The 27,362-nt window shown below is 38.0% G+C and overlaps 1 protein-coding gene across 2 annotated transcripts in view; it reads right to left on the bottom strand.

Annotated features, from left to right (window-relative positions):
* Window positions 1–27,362, bottom strand: part of DOCK11 (dedicator of cytokinesis 11) — a 212,592-nt gene that overhangs the window by 126,695 nt on the left and 58,535 nt on the right. For both annotated transcript variants that reach the window (XM_019717035.3, XM_074323192.2), the window contains exons 7-16: window positions 24,135–24,269; window positions 21,513–21,690; window positions 21,043–21,122; window positions 19,343–19,426; window positions 15,729–15,869; window positions 14,315–14,527; window positions 6,517–6,639; window positions 4,973–5,055; window positions 2,064–2,186; window positions 1,804–1,880 (exon numbers count right to left, since the gene is read on the bottom strand). In XM_019717035.3, the coding sequence (XP_019572594.2) occupies window positions 1,804–1,880; window positions 2,064–2,186; window positions 4,973–5,055; window positions 6,517–6,639; window positions 14,315–14,527; window positions 15,729–15,869; window positions 19,343–19,426; window positions 21,043–21,122; window positions 21,513–21,690; window positions 24,135–24,269 (1,237 nt within the window). The remainder of the gene's footprint in view (window positions 1–1,803; window positions 1,881–2,063; window positions 2,187–4,972; window positions 5,056–6,516; window positions 6,640–14,314; window positions 14,528–15,728; window positions 15,870–19,342; window positions 19,427–21,042; window positions 21,123–21,512; window positions 21,691–24,134; window positions 24,270–27,362) is intronic.

Below are 27,362 nucleotides of genomic sequence, written 5' to 3'. Positions count from 1 at the left end.
ATATACACACATATATATACGTGTGTGTGTGTGCATATATATATATATATATATATATAAAATTATAGTTGACATTCATTATTATTCGGCTTCAGCTTCAGGTATACACTGCAGTGGTCAGGCACCTACGCCATCCATGATGTGGTCTCCCTAATAAGACAAGTGTCCATCAGATTATCCTCGTTTTGTTGGCATTTTATGTGTTATTCCACAAACTCTTTATAAACATCATTTTTCATGGCTGCATAAAGTTTCATGGCATTGTTGTACCATAATTGCGTTAACCACTCTGACAGCGTTGGACTCTGGTTGTTTCCAATTTGTCTCAATGTAAACAATGCTGCAAAGAACATCTTTATGCATGATCTGTCTATTTCAAATTATTTTTTTAGGAAAAAATAATCCATTGTACTCAAATGTTTTAAAACAGAAATTGCTACTCTGCTGCTTACAATCCTTTAGTGACTTCTCATTGCACTTGGAATAAAATCCAATCTTGTACAGTTACCATGGTCTATACAATTCCCTGCAAGATGTGACCCTTTTCTACTTCTCCTACTTTAACTTCTATCCCCATTGTTCCCATCACCTGCCATATGCGAGCCATACTGGCTCCCTTTCTGTTCATAAAAACCAAGCTTTCTCCCACCTCAAGATCTTTATATATGCGAGACCCTCAGTGGGGACTGTATAGTCCCAACCACTGTGTGCTGTTTGGCCCACCTTTTTAAAGTAGCCCACCCCAATCACAAACTGAAATTAGTCACTTATTTGTTTTCTTGTTTATTGTTTGTCAGATCTTCTTGACTTTAATCTCCATAAAGCTCCTAGTATATTCAATAAATGTTTACTCAAAGTGCTTATTCAGCGAATAAATGGATAAATAGAATGCCTAATTGTACTACTCATGATAGGTGATGGTGCCTAGCCAAAACGTAGCCAGAATTACACAGCTACACTTTAAAACATTTTCGTAAATTTGATAGATGAGCAAAAGCATGTTGCTATTTTAACTTGCATTAGTGGCACTATTAGTAAGATTGAACATTTTTCAAATATTTATTAGCCACTTCATTGTATTTCCTGCAAAGTGTCTTTTGCGTCTTCTGCTCATTTTTCTCCTAGGATCTTAGATTCTTATCTGCAGACAAGAAAGAACTTCTCCTTTTTGACTACTTAATTGTTGAAACTTATCCAAGCGAAAAGGTAGCAGAAAGTAACTGGGGAACACTCACAACATCATATATATGAAACCGCATCTGATAAAATAAACTTCCTGTAACTATTCACCATGTGTACTGGGTTGAATTAGTGTCCCCCCAAAATTCATGTCCACCAGAACCTCAGAATGTGACCTTATTTGGAAATAGGGTCTTTGCTGATGTAATTAGTTAAGATGCGGTCATACTGGATTGGGAGGACCTAAATCTAATGACTGGTGCTCTTAGAAAAGGGAAGATGGCATGTGATGATAAAGGCATAGACTGGAGAGATGCAGCTACAAGCCAAGGGCTGCCAAGGACTGCCGGGAGCCAGGAGAAGCTAGGAAGAGGCAAGGAATCATTTTTCTTTGACGCATTCAGAGGGAGCCTAGCCCTGGTGACACTTAGATTTTGATTCTAGCCTCCAGAAGCATGAGAAAATAAACTTCTGTCATCTTAAGCCACCCATTTTGTAACATTTTCCTACAGCAGCTCTAGGAAACTAATGCACCATGTAAACCTCAAGAAAAATATTGGAAAGATAAAAATTTCAGATTCAAACACAGCTTTTAAGGTTTGTTTGCAGTAAGAGAGTTCTTACTTGACAAATCCACAGGAACACATTCTACTGTGATGTTTAGCTGTCCAGGAATAATCTGCAATTTGGTCTTCTCTGGCCTAGGTGTAAAATAAGAATATTTTATACTTAAAAATTGTGATTACTAAATACAATGTTTACCCTGTATGCAAACTTAAAATCTTAATCATTCAGTTTCTCCCATATAGGACTCACATTCATCATTTTAAGAAATTATAATTCAACTATGATATTGCTTTCCTTCAGTAACTCCACATACTTACTTCTTGTATTCTGAGAGCAACTTGAGAATGTCTTCATTTGAAAGTTTGCTACTGTCTTGTTTATACAAAGGAGAAAATCTCCCATCCAGATCCAGAGAGCCTTGAATATCTTTGAAAATGGGTCTAAAACAGCAACAGAAGGGTTGTTTTTTTTTTTTGGTTTTTTTTAAATATCAGATTGATAAATACCAATAAAATTAGTGCTAGTGGGAGTATAAAATGGTGAGACTACTTCAGAAAATAGTTTGGCAGTTTCTCAGGAAGTTAAGCATACACCTACCCTATGATCCTATAATTCCACCCCTAAGCATATTTCCACATGGTACATAAACGTTGATAGCATATTTGTTATAGCCCCAAACTGGGAACAACAGATATTCATCAACAAGTGAATGGATAAACAAACCATGGTATATTCATACAATGGAATACTACTCTAAATGAACAACTGATACATACAATATGGATGAATCTCAAAAACAGACTGAACAGAAGAAACTAAATGCAACGGTATGTACTACATGATTCTACTTATTATGAAGGTCTAGAATAGATCACAGTCATCTACAGTGATAACAATAGATGGAGTGGAGGTGGGATGGCTGACTTGGACAGGAACATGTAGAAACTTTCTGGAGTGATTGATGTTCTCTGTCTTGGTTGGGGTGGTAGTTACATGACTATGGACATTTGGAAAAATTCATCAAATTGGACATACAAAATGTGTATATTTTCATCAAAGGTAAAGTACATCTCAAAGTTGATAAAACTTAAATTAGATCTTTAATATCAATTTATACAGAGTTTATAATACATATGTAGAGTTTCTAATATGAATCTGAATTCTCCCTCACCCTCCCCTTCTCCCATTTGTAAGCAGCTATTTTACTGCAAAAATGGGAAGTAATGTGCAAGTATCCAACACAGCAGAAGCAGCTCTAGCCAGAAACATAATTCCCCTGGCAGAGCCTCTGAAGATGTAGTTATAGGCATCAAGCACTGTCCCTACTTCTAAGCATACCTCCTTTATTTTCGGTAAACAGGGGTTTATCATTTACCTTTTAAATACCCCATCCAAGCCTCTAGAGTGAGTTCCTGCCACTGCTGACAACCAAAATAATTCAGGAAGGGAAAAAAAACACAGTATAATTCCTCATCAGAACTGGGGATCAAAGCTTCTAACTTTGAAGATTTTAAGATTAATTTTTCTACTGGCAAAACAGCATCAAGCAGCTACTACTATGGCCTGAAAGGGACAGTGTGGCCCCGTGGTCTAGAGTCACCAGCCATGGGTTCTGATCCCTGCTCATACACATGCCGTGTAAACTTGGGCGAGATTTTTTTTTTTACTTCTGTGCCTCAGTTTTCTCATCTCCAAGATGGGGATAACAGTACCTACCTCTTAAGAAAGTATACATTAAGCACTGAGACCACTGCCTTGTACAGAGTTAGCACTCAATTACTATAAATATTAATAACAGCAGCAGCAGCAGCAGCAACTGACTTTTCAGGCTGGAGCATCACTAAGTAAGCTTATATTTACAAGCCACATCTCACTCTCTGTCTCTGTAATGCCTAAACATACCACCCTCCGCTACTCTTTGCCATTCACCTATCCTTGGTTATCTTTTTTTTTACCATTCTGTATAACAAGGACAATGTGCCTTTTTATCTACCAACATACAATGCATTTTGAGACCTTCCAAAAAATTAAATGATTATAAATAGTGACAGAAGAATCAATTAACTTAGAATCTCCTACCCTCCTACTACTCCCCAACACCCGCTGAACTTAATTGATTGAATTATTCAGAACACAGTGCCCTTCTTTCCCCAGAAGTTCTAGTGAGCTGTACTGGTTGTACCACAAACAGGTGATGAACCCATACTGCAAAGGTGGGATAAGCAAGAAAAACATTTTAAGTCATTACTGTATGTAGACTTGCAAGATTTGGAAAAAAATCCCATAATCTACCATAAGATATGTGGTATAGATAACATGCTTCCAAATACACAACCTTTGAAGAGTTTGCCAAATCTGTCATCAGAAAGCAAGAAAATCTATTAATTAATTACACACTTGCACTTAACAACTGCATTCTTTGCATGTTTTCCAGAATTATTCTATGATAGCTTTTCAAAGCATAAACCCAGCCAGCTCTGAAATAGTACAGAGTTAGCACTCAATAACTACATAATTCACTACAATTTCTGTTTTTTTAGAAAAAATTTCCATCACTTTAGCAAATAAGCTCTGCTTTCAAACGCAATAAAATCAAGTGTGTCGGTCAGATCAGAAACCCAAGCCAAAGTAAACTTCCCTCAAGCAACACATATGAAGACATGAAAGGGTCTTTAATGCACAGCAAATTCTAAGAGAAAGAATTCTTATATCCTGTTATGAACTAAATGTTCATTAATGTTGTATCCCATACCCCCCTTCAAAGTTCATATGTTGGAATCCAATCCCCAAGATGATTACATTAGGAGGTGGGGCCTCTGGCAGGTGATTGGGTCATGAAGGTGGAGCCCTCGCGAATGGGATGAGAGCCCTCAAAAGAAGAGGCCAGAAAGCTTGTCAGCCCTCTTTCTGCCATGTGAAGACACAAAGGGAAGTCAGCTAACTCCGACCTTGAAGAGAGTCCTGACCAGAACCCGACCATACTGGCATCTTGATCTCAGGATTTCCAGCTTCCAGAATTGTGAGAAATAAATGTTTGTTGTTTAAGCCACATGTCTGCTGTCTATGGTAATTTGTTAGAGCAGCCTGAAGGAATTAAGACACATCCCAGATGCTCCAAGATATAACTGGCTTGTCAGAAACAGACTGCTGAATACTGCTGGCAAGGGCGACAGCCTTCAACTTCACACATGAGTATGGGTAGGGTCAGGATTGTATATGTACAAACCTGGCAGCCCAGGCAAAGGGCATTCTGTATTGTCCAAGGCGGCTGCACACTTGCTTGGCTGTCCTGTGTACCTTCTGGGCCGTCTAAGGTCAGAAATAAGAAGATAGGCTCATATTTGTTCAAACTACCAGGGACTCACCCAGAAAAATAATTTCCCCAACTTACTGACTGATATAAAACATCAAAATATATAAAAAATATACAGAAACACCTACAAATAAAGCACAACACACAATGGCTACCCAAATTCCAAGACCAAAGTAGTATTTCTTAAAGGTTTTGTGTTTTCCCATTAACAGAGCCTTCATCAAGATATGTAAAGACAGACAATATAGATGTAGGGCACGTTTTGGACTAAATACCCTACTGGGAAAATCTTAAACAGTTTTAACGTGTATTTCCTTTTACATATGAGCAAGCAGACTCTCATCATGCTTGGGAGAAGTTTGTTCTCAATACAGTTGACCTTTTTACTCCTAAGGTAAAAGCCAAGTGACCAAGAATCAATGCCATTAGTTCAGTGTGGGCAGGGGCCTCTGTATGCACAAGCACTGGGAGGTGACAATGCCTAGAGAATCTCAACAGGCTGTGAAATGCTGGCTGCACAATTATCCCTAGGGATAAAGAATGCTCGAGGCTTTTATCAATATCGTTGAGACATTTCTTTTCTTCAAAATTAGTCACATGTCTCCTCAGCACCTTCCACTTCATAAATGCTATTCAGATTCACAACTAAATGTCACATAGAGCAGATGGACTCTTCATAAATACGCAGGAGCAGGAGAGCTAATGAACTGTGCCACAAACACTTTCCCTCTCCGGGCAAGTCTCAGTTTTCTCATTTATAAAATGAGAGCAGAAGATTCAATCAACAATTTCTGTAAGTTTAGATTTCAGGGTCCAGAAACTTGGATGATTATATGGGTTGCAGACTTTTAATGTTACTATTTGAAAACATGAACCAGTGAAAACAATACCTACCACTTGATCTACCAACATTTCATGAAAGTTAGATAGGAGTGACATTCACCAAGCAGGAAGGGCAAAAATTTCAGAATAAAGGGCACCCTTCGACCTGAATATGTTTAGCTTCATGAAAGCTCACTATCTTGTCTTTTCTCACTTCATCATCTTACAGGAATAAATTTGAGTACAGACTGGCACTTGGGAACTACAGGCCTGGATCATCTTTCCCCTGCCAGCTCCGACGTTCTAGGGCTGTCTGTAAAACAGGGTCGCCACCGCCAATGAGACAGTGTCAATGAGCCGATGTTACTGAAAAACCTTTAGTTCTCATTTTCATAAGGCAGCAGAAATCAGATTATCATGTCAACAGACCATAAAAAGTCATGTTCAATCATTAGCATGCACACTCACCTAGTACACAGTATTTTCATGATATACTCTGTGGTAAGACAGTAAGTTTTAGGTTTTGGTTTTTGTTTGTTTGTTTTTGAGGGGTCATTGACAATCCCATTTAGGATATCAGTAAAAGGCAAATTCTACATTAAGCTGAAATGCTCATAAATGATCTTTATAAATACCTTTGCTGGGTCTGAATTTTTGATGTAGGGCTCCGCACAGTGTGCAATGTTTCCCTGGAGCACCTTTTCAATTCGCGCAACTAGGAAAATTTCAGGATGTGGGTTCGTCACTGAGAAAATTCCCTGGGGAAAAAAATGACTTCCATTAGACTGTTTTATATAACCTCATACAGACAAGTGTTTGATTAATGATTCCTAGTAGTGTTTAGCATAGACTGTTGATAGTCAACAAAAGATCATGTCCAGGACCCTAAGAAGTAGATAGCATTTGATTTCATACAGTTTTCCAAAATCCAGACGTTCCTTTCAAAACGGGATGTTTTTTTGGTTGTTTTTCTTTTGTCACCAACTTCACATCTATTAGTCCCCAAAGTGCAGGTGTCATCCTTGCTACTTAGCCTCTTGTGTCTGGCTGTGTTTGCAAGTTGCATTCTTGGACCTAATTAACACAACGTGTACTGTTTGGCTTAACTGGCATGTACTAAAATAGTATGCTTTTCTCAAGTGGAGCTGGAGAGGCATTCACTCACAATTAATACTAATCGCAGCTAAGAGGAAGAAAATACGTTGTTGCTCTGTGTAACCGTTTTCAAATTGCGTAACATAAAAACTAAATCATCCTATAGTAGAAAGCATTCCTTTGTGGCAGATAAAGAGCTGTGGGGCTTTCAATGTAAAGGTAGGGGAGAGAGGATCCAAACCTTATTTTGTTCCTGGTCGCTTTATTTAAGGGTACTAATGCAGATGCAACCAAAGTTACAGAAGTTTTCTTTGAATGTATGTGGAACAACCATGCCACCCCGTCTAGCTCAGCTCCTTCCAAATAGCCTGTGAGTTGATTGTGTCCGTTGTTTAAAGGAGCACCACACAAAGGAATGCAAGAGGAACAATCCATGACTGGGACACTAGCTACCAAGTTTTGTTTTTCCATTTGGTGTACTACCAACTGTGTTAATATAGTCTTTCCAGTTTTCAAACCATTTCAGACACATGATCTCATTGTTCCAGATAAAACCCTCTGTGGTAGACAGGGCAGAAGAGAAAACTGACTATAAGACACGAAGTAATTCCTTCCACAAACCAACAGCTTGCAAGGATCCCAGGTAACGGCTGATCTGAGTTTGAATTCTCAAGCAGCAAGCATGAAACAAAGTGGTTAAAAACTCTCAGGAGCCAAATTTCCTGGGTTCAATTTCTGGCTCCACCATTTATGAGTTCAGGCAAGTCACATCTCTACGTCTCAGGTTTCTCATCTATGAAATGGGGATGATGATACTACTAACTACTGCATAAACTTCCCATGTGGATTAAATGAAGTCATACCCATTAGGTACCTGGTTATTACTACAGTGGCCCAAAGCATCTCAAGGTCACAAAACTGGATTTCTGGTACTGCCAGGAACGTGCTCGGGCTGTGAGATGCAGCTGGCAGACTGCCTTGAGTGTAACCTCAGGCTTACCGATTGTCACATAACTGTGCTAGGTGGTTTTCGTGCATTGCCTCACTTAGTCTTCATAAAAACCCTCAAAAGCAGGTACCAAGATACACACATTTTAAAAGTCAAGAAACTGAGGGATGAAGGGGTTTATGCAGCAAGTAAGTGGGTGAAGAAGATTGTGGCCAGGGCTCCCAGACTCTATAGCCCATGCTATGCTGCTTCTCAGCCTTGAGGCCCGTGCAGCCAACATCTCACACAATGAGGCTGGATGAGAAGAGTAATACTGATTACTGCTATAGCTACTGTCCACTGAGCACCTATGGCTCCCCAGTCCCAGACTCTCGGCATTTCCATACACCGATGCCAGCAATGAGTATTATAATTTAAAACAATTTGACAATTGATAAAAGCAAGCTGCTTTCACTTGTTTATCTGTGATCACTATTACTGCTGCCCCTACTAGCAGCCACACAGTATAGAGCAAACATGGTGGGCCTGGTCCAGTGCCCAGTGGTTTCCAGCACCCCTTGTCTGAGTCTCTCAACAGCCCTGGGACAAGGGTCCTAGCATTGCCTCCAGTTTATAGACGAGGATGCCGAGGCATGCAGATGTTTATTTTTTAACTGACCAGAGATTACAGTGTAGGAAGATACTCTTTGGAGTTGTTTTGCTTTTTTTCCAATCAATTTCTAGCCTTGCCCTGTCCCCAAAACACAGAAGGGTAGCCAGAGAAAGCCAAGGAGGCCCACTCCTGAGGGCTGGGAATCTGGCCCTTTAGGACAAGGCCTCTAGCCGAGCCCTTCTTCCTCACCAAGGAGGCATGGATATACCTGCCCCCCACAGGGTGACTCTTACCCACTTCAATGCACCCTCCCTCAAAAGAATGGCTCACCCCCTCCCAGTTCCCAGCACTTATATAGCCCCGTAGGGCATGGCAAGGCATGTGGTGGGGGGCTCTGCACCCTTTCACCAGCCCAACAACTGCTCCCCTCCAGCAAGTCGCCCACAGGGTCACAGAGAGGCACACCCCCAAGAGTCAGCAGCTCCCAACCCAACCTTGGGGAACAGGGCATCTGGGAAGGAAATGCCAGGAGGCTGAGAGTGAAGTGACTGTCACAGGGACCTTTTGGTGTCAGGGAGGCAAAACTATTCAATGGACCCAACTTCCTCAATTTTCTGTGGTCACGCTGTTGCTCCTCAGGAAACCACTGAGAGAAAGACTCTGAGGAGCAAATGGGGAGGGCCTAGAATGGCCCCAAAACACTCACCGTCAACCAAGCCCTGGAAGCTGCCTCTTCGTATAGATAATGCTGCCACTTGAATAGCCTTGCTGGAAGGGATGGGACTGCCAGACAGCCCTTTCCAGCAGTGCTGGGGAACAGGGTTCTTCCCTCTCTCTAGGGTGACATGAAAGGAGTACAGTACAGGGGTAAAAACCTGTGTCTTTTAGGGAACCTGCTAGACCTAAGTTCAGGTCCTATTCCTCATCTTATTAGCTCTGTGACCTTGGGCAAGCCACTTGACTGCTTTTGTGCCTCAGTTTCCTCATATGTAAAATGGGGATAGTAATAGTACCTACCTATTTTCAGTCTGTCTCCTACACAGTACTGTTTCCTAGTCCTAAACAGGAAGAAGTTGAGAAAAAGACTCCTTCAAAATGAAATGTTCGACTCTTTGAAGTAAATGACCACTTCCTGGTATCTTTAGCTGATTTGAAAAAGGGTGCAAAATGATAAAGCCAGTAAAGGCCACTGCCCATCATTCTCACCTGTCCAGTTCTCAGCTATTCCTTTGAGGCCTCTCATAAGTCCCACATTTTTTTGTGGCGTCTTCTAAGTTAACTCCCGACCACTGACCACGCCTCACATTCCAAACTCTTCTACTACCATTATGTTATATACTTCAGCACTTAATTACATTTTGACTAATATTGTTGACTGAGGTCTTTTAAACAGACCTAGGTTCAAATCCTGCCAGCACCACTACTGGGTATGTAATGGTGAACAACTTACTTAACCTCCCTGAACTGCAGTTTCCTCATCTGCAAAACAGCAATGATTATACTATTTCACAATGATTATACATATTTCCCATGATGATTCCATGAGACATCAGAGGAAAATTCTGGCACACGAGATACTCAAAAAATGTTGATTTTCTTCCTGACTTAGATTACAAGTGGGATGATACCTGAAACCACAATTTAAACTTTTTGCACTGAACCTACAGCTGAGTACATTGAAGTAATATAGTAAATACATTGGCTTAAAAGGACTTATTTGATAACTACGTGGGAAATTTTAAACATATGATTCAAAAGCAGATTCACAAAAATTTGTAACACTGAACATGCTCGATCTCTCTTTCACTTTTAATCTATTTTTCATGTTTTATTAGTTTCAGGTGTACAAAACAATGTAATAGACATTTATCATTTATACACCTCACACAGTGATAACACCCCTCCCCCATCTATTACCCCTCTGACATCCCATACAGCCGTTATATTTCTACTGTCTCTATTCCTAATGCTGTACTCCACTTCTTTTGACCATATATATATATATATATATATATATATATATATATATATATGTAAAATTATAGTTGACATTTATTATTATTCAGGTGTACAGCACAGCGATCAGGCATCTACACAATCCCTGAGGTGGTCTCCCTAATAAGACAAGTGTCCATCAGGTACCTTAAAATATCTGTACATTATTGATTATATTCTCCAAACTGTCCTTCGTATACCCAGGGCAATCTTGTGGTTACTGACTGTGCTTTCTAATCCCCTCAACTTCTCCCTCATCCCCAACTCCCCTCCCATCTAACAACCCTCAGTTTTTCCCATATGTCTCTGATACTGTTGCTGATTAGTTCGTTCATTTATTCTTTTCTTTAGAGTCCACATATAAGTTAGATCATATGGTATTTGTCTTTCTCTGTCTGACTTATTTCACTTAGCATAATGTTCTCTAGATTCATCCATACTGTTGCAAATGATTAAGATTTCATTCTTCTTTGTGGCTGAGTAATATTCCATTGTATAAATGTACCACATGAGATACCACCTCAATCTCTCTTTTAAAAGCATAGGATGGGAGAAGAGGGTAAGGGGGATCAAATCTATGGTGATGGAAGGAGAACTGACTCTGGGTGATGAACACACAATGGGATTTATAGATGATGTAATACAGAATTGTACACCTGCAATCTATGTAATTTTACTAACAATTTTCACCCCAATAAATTTAAAAAATAAATTAAAAAAATAATAAAATAAAATAAAAGCATAGGACACTGTAGTGGAATGTTCACATATGTGACAACTACCATGTGAGTAACAAACTAAGGGGCCATAAGGGAACAAGGGACAATGTGGGAAAAAGCTACCACAGACCTATAGTCCAAAGAGGGTAGTGACAGCACGTGCAAAGTCTTCCCCTACCATTTGGCAATCTGTATCAATACTGTGTTTCCCCGAAAATAACACCTAGCCAGATAATCAGCTCTAATGCATCTTTTGGAGCAAAAATTAATATAAGACCTGGTATTACATCACATCATATTATATTAGACCCGGTCTTATATTTTATAGTAAAATAAGACTGGGTCTGATATTATAGTAAAATGAGGCTGGGTCTTATAGTAAAATATGACTGGGTCTTATATTAATTTAATATAAAGAAGCATTAGAGCTAATTGTCCGGCTAGGTCTTATTTTGGGGGATCCACGGTAAGTATAATCTTTGACCCTGAAAACCTCAGTGCTTGGAATTTATTCTAAGGAGATAATTCAACAAATGAGCTAACATGTACACACATGGATGTTCAATGCAGCATTATTCATTACATCTAAAAATTAGAAATATGCTATCTAAATCAATGGAATACCATATTAGCCTTCAATAAGAATGTAACTGATCCAGAAAAATTGATATAGAATGATAACTATATTAAATAAATATAGTAGGTATAAAACAGCATGAATATGATACACATTAGGTATACCCTTACACAAACTGTATGTCTTTATATGTGCAAAACAGAAATGTCTAGAAAGATGTTCACCAAAATGCTAATAGTTGTCATCTACGGGTGATGGTTTTTACTTTCTTCTTTATACTTTTTGTATTGATTGAATTTTCTACATAATAATGTATTTATCTTTATAATCAGAAAAAAAGAAACATTTTTATTTTTTGAAAACTAAATCTCCTTACAACTCGAGCTGCTTTGTTCTTATGCCTCTTCCTACTTTAATTGTATCCACACTCTAGTTTCCTTTCAGTTGCAAACGTCTGGAAGACAATCAGTAGTGATCTGCCTCACCTCTTTGCCGCAGGTCTGGTCAGAGGTCAAAATGCCAGAACTATTAGGCTCTTTCTACAGGGGTTCTCTGCACCAGGTAGGACAGCACAGAGCAGTATTACACCTGTGACACAAGCAGTTCCCTCCACTGCTTTTCAACCAGAACTGTGTCTGAAGAGCTTTTATGCTTCATTAAAATTACATTCTCATGGTGGAAATGGAAATTAGGAACGGGAGGTTATTGTAGGGTCAATTTTTTTCCTCAAAGAATCAGTCTTTCAAGCACCTATTGCCTTGCTCAGAAGAATGGGTGTACGAGGTCTGACAATTAGGTTTGCGAACTTGCCACCATGCACTAACTTTGGCAGCACTGTACAAACAGCTTGGTAAGGTTTCACAACTTTGGTATATCAGTGTCTCACAGCTGTGTTCCTGTTGACGTGTGGCGGTGTCTTGCTGAGTGGCATTCATTATTGTTGCTGTGTGTTTTTGTGTGCCGTCGCGAGAATGTCTGAGCTTGAATTAGAACAATGAACAAACATTAAATTTCTTGTTAAACTTGGAAAGAGAGGAAGTGAAATCAGGGACACGTTAGTCCAAGTTTATGGGGGTAATGCCATGAAGAAAACAGCAGTGTACAAACGGATGAAACGTTTTTTTTGAGGGGAGAGAACAGGTCACTGATGAAGAGAGGTCAAGGCGGCCAGTAACGAGCAGAACCGACGAAAACATTGCAAAACTTCATTGAATTGTGCGTCAAAATCACCGGCTGACTGTGAGAAGCATAACAGACCAAGTAAACATCGATAGAGAAACAGTTAGGAAAATCTTAACTGAAAATCTTGGCATGAGAAAGGACTGTGCAAAAATGGTCCTGAAGGAGCTCACTGATGAACAAAAGCAAGGGAGAGTCAAAGTTTGCCAAGACCTTTTGGAGAGGCAAGATGATGTTTTGGGCTGTGTTATCACTGGTGATGAAACATGGGTGTACCAGTATAACCCTGAAACAAAGCGTCAAATTGCACAATGTAAGTCAGCCAATTCTCCATAACCAAAAATGTTCCATCAGTCCAAATCAAGAGTCAAAACAATGTTGCTAACCTTTTTTGATATCAGAGGGATTATTCATTATGAATTTGTACCAACTGGACAAACAGTTAATCAAGTTTGCTATTTGGAAGGTTGCATGAAAAAGATGAAAACAACCTGAACTTTTTACCAGCTCACACGGTGCTGTCTGTGAGGAAGTTTTTAGCCAGTAAACAAATAACTGTATTGGAACACCCTCCCTACTCACCTGATCTGGCCCCCAATGACTTCTTTCTTTACCTAAAGGTAAAGGAAATATTGAAAGGAAGATATTTTGATGACATTCAGGACATCAGAGCTAATACGAGGACAGTTCTGATGGCCATTCCAGAAAGAGTTCCAAAGTTGCTTTGAAGGATGGACTAGGTGTTGGTGTCAGTGCATAGCTTCCCAAGGGGAGTACTTCGAAGGTGACCATAGTGATATTCAGCAATGAGGTATGTAGCACTTTCTCTAGGATGAGTTCACGAATTTAACTGTCAGGCCTCATGTGTGTATGTGTGTATGTCTCTGTGTGTCTGTCTATGTGTGTGTCTGTGTTTGTGTGTCTGGTGTGTGTCTGGATCTGTTGTCTCTGCGTGAGCCTGTGTGTCTGTGGCCATGTGTGTGTCTATGGCTGTGTGTGTGTGAGAGAGTGTCTGTCTCTGTGTCTGTATCTGTTTGTGTATCCGTTTCTGTGTGTCTGTTTGTTATCTGCATTCCATCTCAGAAAATACTTCCTTTGAGATTCACATCATGGTCCCAATGAAAATGTTACTTCGCCAGTGTATTACTAGCATATTTGCTGTTTTCCATTTTTTTCCCTTCAACTTCTGTCACTAGAAAAACACCTACATACAGATCTTACAAGAGACGGAATGCCCATGAAAATACTGACCTACATGATGAAATAACCCAAGGGTTTCTCTGTTTTTCATTCTGAAGGCACTACCAAAACTGAGATCATTCTTTACCTGCTTTATGTAGCATAACTGAGATTCAGCAATTCCGTGAATGAAAGATTCGGGTGACGAGCTCTTTGCGTTTCCATCACTGGCCAGTTGGGTTGAAGTGCCCCACAGCATTTCACGGACACATGGGGGATTCAGGTCTACGTGGAAGTCAGCTGAAATCTTACAATTGTTCTTTACATCAAATAAAGCAAGACTGATAAAAAAAGGTTCAACCTGGGAATGAAGACAATTCCATTTTTAAAAGAAAACTTTTTTAGGTGGAGTTGCAGGAGGGACACAAATTACAAAATAATATTTTTTTCATCCATCAAGTTTCTGTGATTCAGTTCCATGCTGAGTTCAACATTTAGCTAAAATTGCATTATAGCTTATTTGCATAGAAGAAAGAATATTCTAAATAACAGGCTATCAAATTTTAACTTTTGTCAGGTATAAATAATGTCACAAGTTATAAATTTTTTTAAATGATGAGTAGAAATCAGAAGCCAAATTTAAAGAACAACACCAACTGTTCTACGAATAAAATTTAATTCTCTATTGGTTTACTGAAATTACCCCAAAATAATGCCATTATTATAGAGTAGAAGAAATAAATCTTCCCTTTTGTTATGTTACAGCTTACTGGATTATACATTTCATAAGAGCTAATATCAGTCAACATCAAATTACTTGACAAAAGCTCTGTTGCCCCATCAGCAGTTTTGGAAGACGTGATTTCTCTCTACAGATGGCATTTGAAAGCTGGTCACAAAGAGAAATTTCATGCCAGATGGCATAAAGATTAACTCTTTACACACAGAAAGTCTCCTAGTGCATTTAAGCTACTTTGTAAGGGAATAAATCATTGTGGATGTTTTCCAAAGATAAAACTTGAACCAAAAAATCAAGATGAACATAAAATGTAGTCTCTCTAGCGATATTACATTTATAGTTTCAAGTGTTTCTGAGCAACTCAAATGATCTGTGATAGCTAATAATTAGAATTTTCTGTGCAGCACAAAACGAATTCACTCTGAGAACAGTGAGTGAGGCTAGCTGACTGCACAGCATCTGTACCTCTGCATGGCTTTGGTGTTCATTACTCATGGCTATGAGCCAATTTCACAGAAGTCATATTCTCTAGTACAATTCACCAATTTGAGGATTATCCAGGTTCTGGGGACAGATCCCTCTTGAATGCGAAGAGCCTACTCTTTCTATTTTGAATAGGTAAGACTTTCATGAATCTTCTCAAGAGGACTATACATTCATATTTTGGCAAAAGAAAGGCATGTATGAAATTCTTCCATGTCAAATTTATTAAAACATATAGTAATGGAATTTTCACCCTGTAAGTTAGTTCTCAGCGATAACAAAGAAAGGAGTTTCCATAATACACTGGTTTAAGGGAGGTAAAAGGAAAAGTTATACATACATTTGTGGGTGGTCCTTTTGCATTGTCTCCAACTTGACCCAAGATATTGAAAGTTAAATCATGGCAATTTACCAGGAAACGTTTATTGCACTTTTCTTCAAATGGCTTTATATCAGGTTCAATTCCTGAAAAGTCCAACCTCTACAAAACAAATGATATGAATCATTTCCAAAAGAAAATGTGATTCATATTAACAGATCCACAAGCAAAAATTGCAGAATCCAACAGTCTTCTGTCCATTCTTCATTTGAATCCTTTTTATTTTTCATTCAACAAGCCTTTGTAGCGCTCTTAGACTAAGGTTCACACACTGATAAAGAAGTTCTGGAGGGAGATGACTCTGATCTAAGGCAATGGAAAAATCACAAGTCTGTACCTTGACCTACAAAGCCCTACTCATATATGACATGACTTCCTACCTCCCCCCATTCCTCTGACCTCATCTCCTACAACTCTTGCCTTTCCTCCCCACCCTCTGTTCCAGCCACACTGGCATCATCAGTTATTTCTCCCGCAAACCAAGTACACTCCCACCTCAGGGCCTTTGCACTTGCTGTTCTGCCAGGAACTCTTCTTCGACAGATAGACACATGGCTTACTCCCTCATTTCATTCAATTGGCACTTCTAGACCTTCCTTAACTCAATTTAAAAACAAACAACAACAACAAAAAATCCGCACACTGAAAGTCTATACTCGCTTTCCTTGATTTAGTATTCTAACATTACATTTTTATATTTACTTAGTTGCTTACTGTTTATCTTCCCCACAAAATATATGCTCCAGGATGGCAGAAGTTTTTGTTTCCTTTATGAGCTGTGCAGGAGGCAAAACTGACATGAATGGATATGGGGGGGGGAGCATCGAAAATGACACAATGGTCTCTAACTTGGAAGATTCGGTAAATTGTGATGTTATGAACTTAATTGTGAAATAAAAATGAATAGCAAATATGGGGGAAGAATGAGTATGGATGATGAGTTCAGTTTGGGATGTGCTGAATTTGAGGTGATGTTAGTAAGTGGTTGGAAAAATAGGAGAGGTCTGGATTGGAGACCTGGATTTGGGAGTTGGTGGCAACTATAGGTTGAGAAGGAGGGAGGACAAGGCTAGAACTCTGGTGACCACCTACATTTAAACGATGAACAGAGGGAGAGGAGAGGCGTCTGCTTAGGAAACTGATAAACACTGAGCTCAGCTTCTAACAGAGCTGGGGGATGTACCCTGGCTGTAAAAGACGTGTGTGTGTGTTCACTTTTTGGTCTTTCAAAAAATTTTTAAGTTTTTTAAAAAGATATTTTGAGTGGAGGAATTCCTCTTAGCAGGGAAGGAATCTGTCCTTCCCCAAAGAAACTCATAGAACCCTCCTCCTGGGCTCACACAGCTCAGGCAACCTAAGTTCAACTGTTCATTCTGAATGTCTGAACAGACTAATATTCTGTTCACAAATGAGAGGAAGAGTATAGATTGTGGGATAACTTACTATACTTTCATTAAGACCAGAGACATGGTAGATAGGAAATGATTGGGTGAATCTGAGCAAAAAATACTGTCAATATGGAAAACGCAAGCCAAGAAACATAAGAATTTTTCTCAATTGCCTAAGTAATTCAAGCCAAAACAGGTATTGTGCCTGAAGCATCTTGGATAATTATAGCCATTCTAACCTAACCTGTATCACTAACAAAATCCTCCTTAAAAGGGCCTGAAATATAATACTTGTACCCGAAAGCACAATTTCCTCCCTGAGTCTATTTATCTACAGAAATAATACAAATGTGTGGGACTAGATAGCTCCCCCTTTAATACTTATCTGTGGAGCCAGAGGAGGCAAATCATTGCCATGGAAATCAATTCTAATTTCCGCCCATTTATCTGCTCTCCTTTCTCTTACTCTGACAGTGGAATGTGAAGAAAAACTAGACTAAACCACTCCTGCCCCCAAGTTTTTTTCCTTCTGAGGTCCGTGAATGCAAATGTTGGGACATACAGCCTTTCCCAGTAGTTCAAAGTTGGAGCCACCCCCTTCAGTCAGTGCTTCTTTACTCTCTAAGGTCAATCATCTAGCATATTTCTAAACACTGAAATGTGGCCTAAGAGAAGGCTGGTATTTTAGGATACCTGGCACTTCCCCTAGAAAAGGTACTCAATATATACAACATGGATTTCTCTGTGGTGAGACTGCCTTCCATAATCAACATTAAATTCAATTTTTTGTCCTTAAACTTTCATTGCAACTATGTATTTTCTCTCACTTATAGCTCACTGATAAACAATTTAAACATAAAATCAGTTCAGTTTCGTGACCACAAAAACACCACACCACAAATTTTTAAAGATACTGGATTGAGTTCCAACCACAGTCAATTGGCTTCTTTGCATACCATGAAAGGGGTTGCCATGTCTAATTAAAGCCCAATCGTGGGGTGGTGAGTTAGGGGCGAAGTGGAAATCAAAGGCTCAGACAAATATGGAACAAAGAAATTTCTGAATATCTTAGAACTAACATTCCTGAGGTCTGCTATAATTTTTTAAAATCATAACTTACACACATAACGTAATAATGATATGGGGGGAAGGAAAGAGGATACATTTGAAACAAATTTTCCCCAAATAATTTTATTTTCTCATGTGATATTTTTCTTAGGGAAAAATTTCTGTGTTATTTACAGACTATAAACTTTTTCCATTTCAAACAAAAAATGTAATTAGGAAACTTTCCTAGGTAATTAGGAAAAGTATGAAGCAAAAAAAACCACACAAAATCAGTCTTCCCCAAATTATTTTATATTTTCATGATATATTTTCACTGAAGAAAAAACTGTAATGCTTATCTAATGAATAGTTTTCTATTACCCCCCAAAAAAAAAACAAATCCCAAAGATTTTAATTAGAAATCTCATGTACAAAAAGTAAAAAGAAAACAAAAAAGTGCTCTTCCCTCAAATAATTTCATTTCTCATAAATTTTTTTCTGTTAGAAAAAATATTTGTAATACTCAAACACTGTAGAATTTTTCACTTAACCAAATCACCAATTTAATTAGAAAATACCATGAAATTAAATATTAACTGCCTGTCTCTTAGTATGAAAAGTGCCTAACTCTCACGAAAAAGGTTAAATACACATGCATATACACCTGCACTTTCCTACACCAACTTTCCATTTAAAGCGGGATTAAGCCAAACATGAGAATTATCCAAGTTCTACAGGCTTACATCAAAACTGGAAAATAAATCATCTGTCTTATATGACCTGGTGTTCTTTTACACTGCAGATACTCACTGCTACTAGACCACAGTTGTACTTAATATGTGTGAAAAGACCACTGGCACCATTTTAAGGATTCTTTAATTCATCCATTTTGAGGCATGAGATGAAGTGAAAATAGAGAACTGAGAAAGAAAAGCATACATATTCAGTCTCAAACTATCTGCATATGTGACAGTTCTCTTGAGTGAAGTTAGTTAAGTTACCTGTTCAAAGTGAACCAGACAAATACAAAGCAATCAGTAATGCCCAGTGTGCAAAAATCAATGATTTCAACATTTCACAGGTGTTTTTTTCCGAGTAAGTAACAATTTTAAGATTATTTAAAAAATATGTTATTAATACCTGAACTTCCGAATCAAAAGAAAAGAGGTTCTGTCTTCCGTCTCCTCTACTGAGCTTGTTTAGCTGTTCAGTTTCTCTTCCATACTAAACATTTAAAAATATATATTTATATATGCTCATACACACCAAACATTATTTCCTTCAAACCAGTATTAAATTATCATTTAAATATATGGTTTATGTGAAACTAGCAATCTGACACAGCTTCAAAAATATACCACTCTCCATTTCCATGTACTTAAGATGGCAAAAAGTCAATGTCACTGTGACCCACGAGCTATGGATCAGGTTCTTAGACTCTCTGTGTTCCTCTCATAACATCAAGAATGTTGTTCAACCCATAGTAGTACAAAAAAGGAATCCAAGAGACTCTGGATGTAAAAGATAAATAAATAAGAGAGAAAACACTATCTTTTACATATCCATGGTGTTAGCCATAGGATATTATACACAATTCTGATTCTGTCACTTTAGGAAACACATAATGGGCTGTACAGTCTGGAATGACAAAGAGCCAGAGGGGATACATTAAAATCTATAAAATCATAGAAAGCCTAGATCAGGGGATCATGAATATATTCCTAAATTTTGGAAAATAGCTTTGAAGCTTAAGAGAAAGATAATTTTAAAACAGAAAATAGTAACTTCTAAATCTGTGTAACTTAGTAGTCCAGGTAGAGGAATAAAGTAAAAATAAGTAGGTTTGACAAGTATTTAAATAAATGAATGGGTTATTAAACCTACTAATCTATTATAGTACAGAGACCACAGAGTTAAGTGTGATAATCACCTTTATACTTTCCAAATTGGCTCACCTAAGACTCTAAAGAGCAGAGTAATTAACACCAATGATATCCGTTCACCAAATCTTTTATGTAATGAAATTATTCATGTATGTCATATACATATGTATTTACATATAGAGAGAACATATGATTTGCATAGGAAATTAACATATACAAATCATTAGATTGAAAATCATGTTCAATCTATACCAGTAGCCTCTTGAAAGAAGAACATGTATTTTTATGAATGAGATACAATACAGTCGACCCTCCATATCTGCAGGTTCTGCATTCGTGGATTCAATCAACCACAAATCAAAAATATATATTTCTTAAAATGTTACATTTTTGTGGAGGTGTTCCATGTAATTAGTCCTTCAGTGGTTGTGTCTGTACTGAACATGCACAGACCTTCTGGTCATTACTCCCTAAACAATACAGTATAACAACTATTTACATAGCATTTACATTGTATTAGATATTATAACAATCTAGAGATGATTTCAAGTATACAGGAGGATGTGCATAGGTTATATGCAAATACTATGCTATCTTATATAAGGAACTAGAGCATCCTCAGATTTTGGTATCCCCGGGGGTCCTAGAACTAATCCTCCTAAGATACTGTAATCAAACTGAACAAGTAGTAACAGATAAAATTAATAAAGTCACCAGGATCTAGAAATACCTTCCTGGCATCTAGGAAAAAAATAAGATTTTACCAAACTGTTAGTTGGCACTTATAAGTCCAACTTTAAGAGTGTAACTTTTCTTTTAAAATCTCTACCTACTTCACTCATTTGCTGGGGTTTTTAACTTAGAAATGACATTGCCAAATGGAATCCAGTATTAAACCATTAATAGGTAATCCTGCATTGTCTCAGCTGAAGGCAAGTTGCCATAGGAAAGAAGTACCTTCATCAGTTCCGGATGCATGCTCCTTTCCAAACTGGCCATAATGTTCTCAGCTTTTCCTTGGCTGCTAGTTTCATCATCTGCAAATTCATTAAAAGTAAATGTTCCTAAGCACACAGACCACTACTAATCACCTAAGAGGAATATCCTAACTATCTCTCCCACCCCATCCTCTCCTACTAGATGTATTGGGAAGAATTTTGATTATGAAAGCATAGGGAAAACTTTAATGGACTTTTGACAATCTGCCATGAATTCCCTATCAGTTTTAGTCTGGTTATATTTCAGAGCCCATGTATTATAACATCAACTCTTAAAAATAAAATCTATCGACCTCCTTAGTCACTTTTAACGAAGAAGTAAGTCAACCTTCAAGATTAAGAGTCCTATATTCACCCTGCACAACAGACATTCCCATGGATTAAAGACAAAGGCTTTACCTCAATAATGAATCATTTTAAAATTCTGACCTTGTGCTGTTTCTACCGTGTCCTTTTTCTCTTGCACTAAACTGTCAGTGTTGATTTGAATAATCTTTTTCAAAGTTATCAACCATTCCTCCATCTCCTGCTCAGTTTCAGCAGCCAGATAATGGCTATACTTATCTAACATCTTGAGTTCAAAAGCATGACGGCGCATTTTGGGGCACTAGAGGGGGAAAAAAAAAGCACATGTTCAGTTAGTTTAGTTGCCTTTTTCTGTCTTTTTTAAATATTAAATTTATTGGGGTGACAATGGTTAGTAAAATTATATAGGTTTCAAGTGTACATTTCTATAACACATTATCTATATATTGCATTGTGTGCTCACCATCCAGTCAGTTCTCCTTCCATCACCATATACTTGACTCCCTTTACCTTCTTCTACCATCCCCTCTACCCCCTTTACCCTCTGATAACCACTAAACAAATGAATAAGACAAATGAACAAAGAAACATAAACTCATAGACACAGACAACAGTTTAACTGCTCTTTTAATGTTAGATTTCATTAGTTTATTTTTTTACCTCAGCGTACCACATATGTATGTCAATAATTTTATTAAAGAATTGCTTCTTTCAACAGGAAATAGAAACCCCAAGACAATCAATGACCATGTCAAACATATCTTTTATGTTCCCTCAGTACTGAGCACAGTGATATATACACAAATTTGGCATAAAATACTACTTGTTTAGGGCCATTTGACATCCTTCACATTTACATAAACCACCACCACAAAAGTAAGCAAATGTTAAAATTTCCAATCTCCTTAAAGTTTTCTTTGCACATTTATATAGGTTTTCAAAATCAGCCATTAAAAACAAGTTTCAACGTGACCTAAAATAAATCTGGTATTTGCTTTGTATCATACCATAAAATACAGTTACAATACCTAATTCACTTTATCACACATAATACGCATCATGGTAGCTTTAAAGAAGACTGTAGTTGGTTTACATTCCATGTGGTTCTCAGCAAAAAACATGGAAATGGCCTATGCTGAATACTAGCACACAAGGCAAATAAAACGCTCCTCCTTTCCTCAAATATGACGACACTGTCTTTTATATTACCACCTTCTCTGTCATGACAAAAGACATGACACTCTCCCTCTCCTGAATACCTCAGCATTAATTTTAAGAAATGCTTATGAATCAATAATTTTCACTGTACAATCATTATTCAAGAAGGAACCAAGAAATATCCTCCTAATTTTCAATGTGTAGGAAAACAAAGGATAACATTAAACTGCTGTTGCAAGTCATAAAGTCATAAAGATTTATATATTTGAAAATATTTGAGAGGAGGGATCATAAACAGATGAGGAAAGCAGACCCTGGGAATACTATCAAGAAAGGTCAATCCAGACTAGAGCTAACTGAGAAAATCTGGGACTTGCGTATATTCTCTTTCTTCCAGTAAGGTAAGAAAGCAAAGACATCTGGCAGTCACATAGATTTTCATATTCTTCCAAGTGTTTTTTCATTTGATCCGCATGATAATCTTGTTTGATCAGGGAAATAGACATTATTAATCCCACTTTACAGTTTTGAAAATTAAGATTCAGGTGTTGAAACCCCAGTGCTCCCTCTTGTCGACCATGGCACACTGGCTCTGTAGTTATGGCTCCTATCCCTTGGTCAATCAACATCCTATTTAGTAGATCATCTCTCTGCCCTGTTTCCCACCCCATGTTTGTCCATGTCCCCTCAGTAATTCAAATCAACAAATATATGTTAAGCCACTACTGTGTGCAGAACACTGCTCATTATTATAGAGGACATAGACATACGTAATCCAAAAATGAATGTGCAGAATTACCCACAAATTAGAGTATGATTCACAAATTAGAGTATGATAGAAGAAAATGCAAAGCAGTCACACAAGGGAGAGGGAGCTTATTTTCACTTAGTGAAATTAAGGGCATAAGGCTGAGGAAGAAAATAGAAAACATTTCATGGTAGAAGTGCTATTAGAACCAAGTCTTAAAAGATAAGGTTTATACAGGAACAGAAGGTGAACGTATATGTCAAGCAGAGAAACAAACGTAAGAAAGGCACATACGTGTGAAACTCTGTGGAGGGCTTAACCTGGTATGTATGACTAGAGCGCAGAATGTGTAAGGAGATGCAGGCGGGATGAGGTTAGAAAGCTGGGTAAGGCCCAATCACTGTGGGCCTACTATGCCATGATAAGAGCTTCAGATCTCACTCTGCAAGTCGTAAATCAAGAGCCAAATGGTTTTGAATAGACAAGTGAAGGACCCCATCTATGTCTTAGGAAGATGGAGTGGGGCAAGAGAAATCATAAAGCAGGAAGGCAAGACTCTAGGCCAGAGAGGAGAAAAGGGAAAACCAGAGGAAGGGCTGCGAGAATGGAAAAATGGTAAGAGATTTAAGAGGGCTTTGGGAGTCAGACTCCAAAGGACTGGGTAAACACTTGAATACTGGCACAGAGCAAGAGTGGGGCAACTACATAGGATTCTGAGGTGTCTAGTATGAATATTTTGGTGGATAAGATGCTGTTAACCAAGAGAGAAAAGGGCTGAGGTTCTGAAGAGTTGATCAATAACCCTCCTCAAGAAAGAAAGATTACCTCTATAGCCCTACCTGAACAACGTCAATGCAGGCGTCCAAGTAGATGCAACCTTTAGATTCTTTCGAATTTTTCTCATCTTTATAGGAATTGAGAATATATGAACCATCAGGAAGTTGAGTTAAGTAAAAATACCGTCTCTTGAATACCTATAGGGTGAAAAACCAGCAATGAATGACACCTTTGTTACATATACATTTCATTTGAAGAGCTTCTTTGAACTAAAAACCTTGAAAACCTAGCCACAGGCATTATACCCGGACAATCTTCAGACAACTCTGAAATTCATTAGGAATTATAATTATCTTCATTTTTTTAGTGGAAAATTTGAAGTCAAGTGATTCACTCTCAATTAGTCAAATATCTAGAGAAGAAGTTTTAACACTTTAAACTTTATAAAATATTTTTGTATTTGAATCCAACTATCCATTTCACTATAGCATCTTTTCCGATTTAATTGCAAACCATGACTCAATTCCTATAATTTCCATCACATCATCACAAATCCACGTATAAACATAAACACACACACACACACACACACACCTCTATCATATATTTACATCTCACCCGCACATCTTACTGCACTCACCTATGCTGTTCCAGTGTCCCCACTTCTGAAAGCCCAGCTTATAACACACTCACAGGGAAACACTGAGTCATTAGGTATCTACCAGTTATTGTTGAGTGCCCTGAATGCTGAGATTTGAGACAATAGGCCCAATGGGATTCTGCCACTCATTTGAAATTAGGGATTCACAACAGTTAAGGAGGAGCCTGTTACTACAACTCACAGCACAACTCACAGGAATGGGGAAAAAGAGGAAGATAGCCTGATTCATTCATGCTGCCCCTCCGGTCTTCCCTAAAAAGAATCTTGGACCTGATAAAGAAGGTGAGAAAAGAAGACTCACAGCTCTCTAATGAAATGATGCTTCTTTCAATAAGCTGCCAACTGCAAGCTGTGTCAAGCCAAGCATTTGTTATAGTAAAATTCTCCAGGATGCTGTATATAAAATCATTTCAGGGAATGGGAAGATAGACTAGGAAGTAGACTGTTGGTGATTATTGAGGAAATAAATGCATTCCAATGCATCTTGTCTTACTCTCAGACATTCACTTTAAGATTTAAGCTTGTCATTTTCAATCACACATACAATGATCCAGTATGATGTCTGACTATTTTAAAAACTTTAATTATGGAAAGATTACCATTTAGCAAGATCATTCTTAAAAACTACTTCATACCTGGCAAAGTACCTGAAATATCAACAATTTATTTCTCTACAGCATGAGTAAACAAAATATAGACACCTGTTAAGAGGCATTTCTTTTTAGAAAAACCAGTAGAAAGAAATAATATGCTTGCAGTTATTTTTGACTTGTTTAAATATCATTGATTTTGCAATTAATGACAAAAATATACCAATGTGAGGAACACCCTAACAGGTTAGACTGGTAAATGCTACAGCTTCTTTTTCAGGGAGTGACCATATGGGCTATGTGGTATCAATAGAAAGAAGTTCAAGCAGAAAATATCACTTTGTTTTTCATTGGCAATCATGTAAATATTACTGCATTAGGATACAAAGGGAGGGAGGGAGGGAAAAAAAGAGGGAGGAAGGGAGAGAGGGAGGAAGAGTCACATAGTCTCGTATTTGACTTACCTACGTTCAAGTTTATTGGAGCTATAAATTGAAGAAATCTAAATTCATGCACAAAGAAATGTTAACCATAATGGTGAGTGAGTGTGAGTGAGTGTGTGTGTGTGTGTGTGTGTGTGTAAACATACATACGTGTATGTATATGTTTGCTTATTTTCATGACAATGGTTCACATGTTATTAAAATGATGCAAACAGAAGACCTAAAGTTACATACTGAACCTAATTAAAAATGAACAAAACACCACTTTTTAAAAAGTTATTACAATAATTATGTATCAAAAAATTAAAATATGTTTTCCAGGCAAAAATTAATATGAAAAAATTACAAACAGATTAGAATCTGAACTATGATCAAATCTAAAACTTAAAGTCTATAGATTCAGTGGTACAGTCTGTAAAATCCACTTGCACAGTCCATAGCCTGCAACAAAGAGAGGAGCAGAGGAGGGGAAAATACAGAGCAAACATTTGTGGCACACAGACAAATTATAGTCTGGGAAATTTTTTTCATGTACAGCTGCCTCACCAAGCAAAGATATTTGTGGTAGCTGCCACTTCCAATATTAGCCAAGCACATCATTACAAAAGCGATGGAAAGGGATCTGAAATTACAGTAAATCATTTCCTATAACATTGTAATTATGTCTAAATGTGACACTGAGGTAGGTAGCTCATGAATCTTGGGAGAGAGGAGATGCCTGAAAGTCATATGATCTTAACTCTCTTCTAGCACTCCTGCTCACCAGTAGTGAAATTTTCCTCAAGACTCTGCTTCTCTCAGTTTCCTCAGTCGTAAAATGATGGGACCAGACCAGGTGATCTATTTGTAGATCACATGATCTACAAATAATTTTAGTGAAACTGAATGAAGAACACAGCAGCTTTCCTAGACTGGAGGCTACCCTCCCCAAGAGATTTCCTACAGGCTAGAAGCACACAGTTTGTACAGTAAGGAAACTGTTGTTGTTTTTCCCTCTTAAGTCATTTCTATAGAAATCAGACTCTGCCCCAAAAAGAGGTCTCTAAGATCTCTTCTCATGATGTATGTTAGGTTTCAACTTCTGGGGACCTTTTAAGGTGCCTTTCAAAGAAAGGAGTAACCTAAAACTCTCATATGGAACCAAAATGAAAATCAGAAACATGACTTCCTTGACATTTTTTAAGGGATGTTGTTACTTTGGGTACAGACCTACATTGTTTTTTCCATTTCAAAATAATGACTATATAGAACAGTGGTAACTACTCTATATCATACCTTACATCTGAAGGCCTCAAGGCCTTTGTAACCAATTACTAATTCTTTTAATGTCGCTTGGGAATCAGGACCATAATCCACATTTTACCTAACAGCAAACTGAGAGACCAAGAGCTCACTCAAGTTCACACAGGCAAGTCAATGGTGGAACTGGAATCAGAATCATGTGACAGAGACACAGAGCATCTTGCCCACACCCTCAAATGTCCTCCCATCAAAGTTAAAATAAGACCCCAAATCCTCACCATAGCCTAGGATGATGTACATGATCTGGCCTCGAACTAGCTCTTGGACTTGAATTACGCTGCTTCAGCTACACTG

Source organism: Rhinolophus sinicus, chromosome 18 (genome assembly GCF_057876585.1).
Source record: "Rhinolophus sinicus isolate RSI-liver-muscle chromosome 18, RSI-T2T, whole genome shotgun sequence".
In the NCBI taxonomy this organism is placed as follows: Eukaryota; Metazoa; Chordata; class Mammalia; order Chiroptera; family Rhinolophidae; genus Rhinolophus; species Rhinolophus sinicus.
The sequence above is the reverse complement of the archived record's forward strand: the minus strand, read 5'-3'. Positions and strand labels throughout refer to the sequence as shown.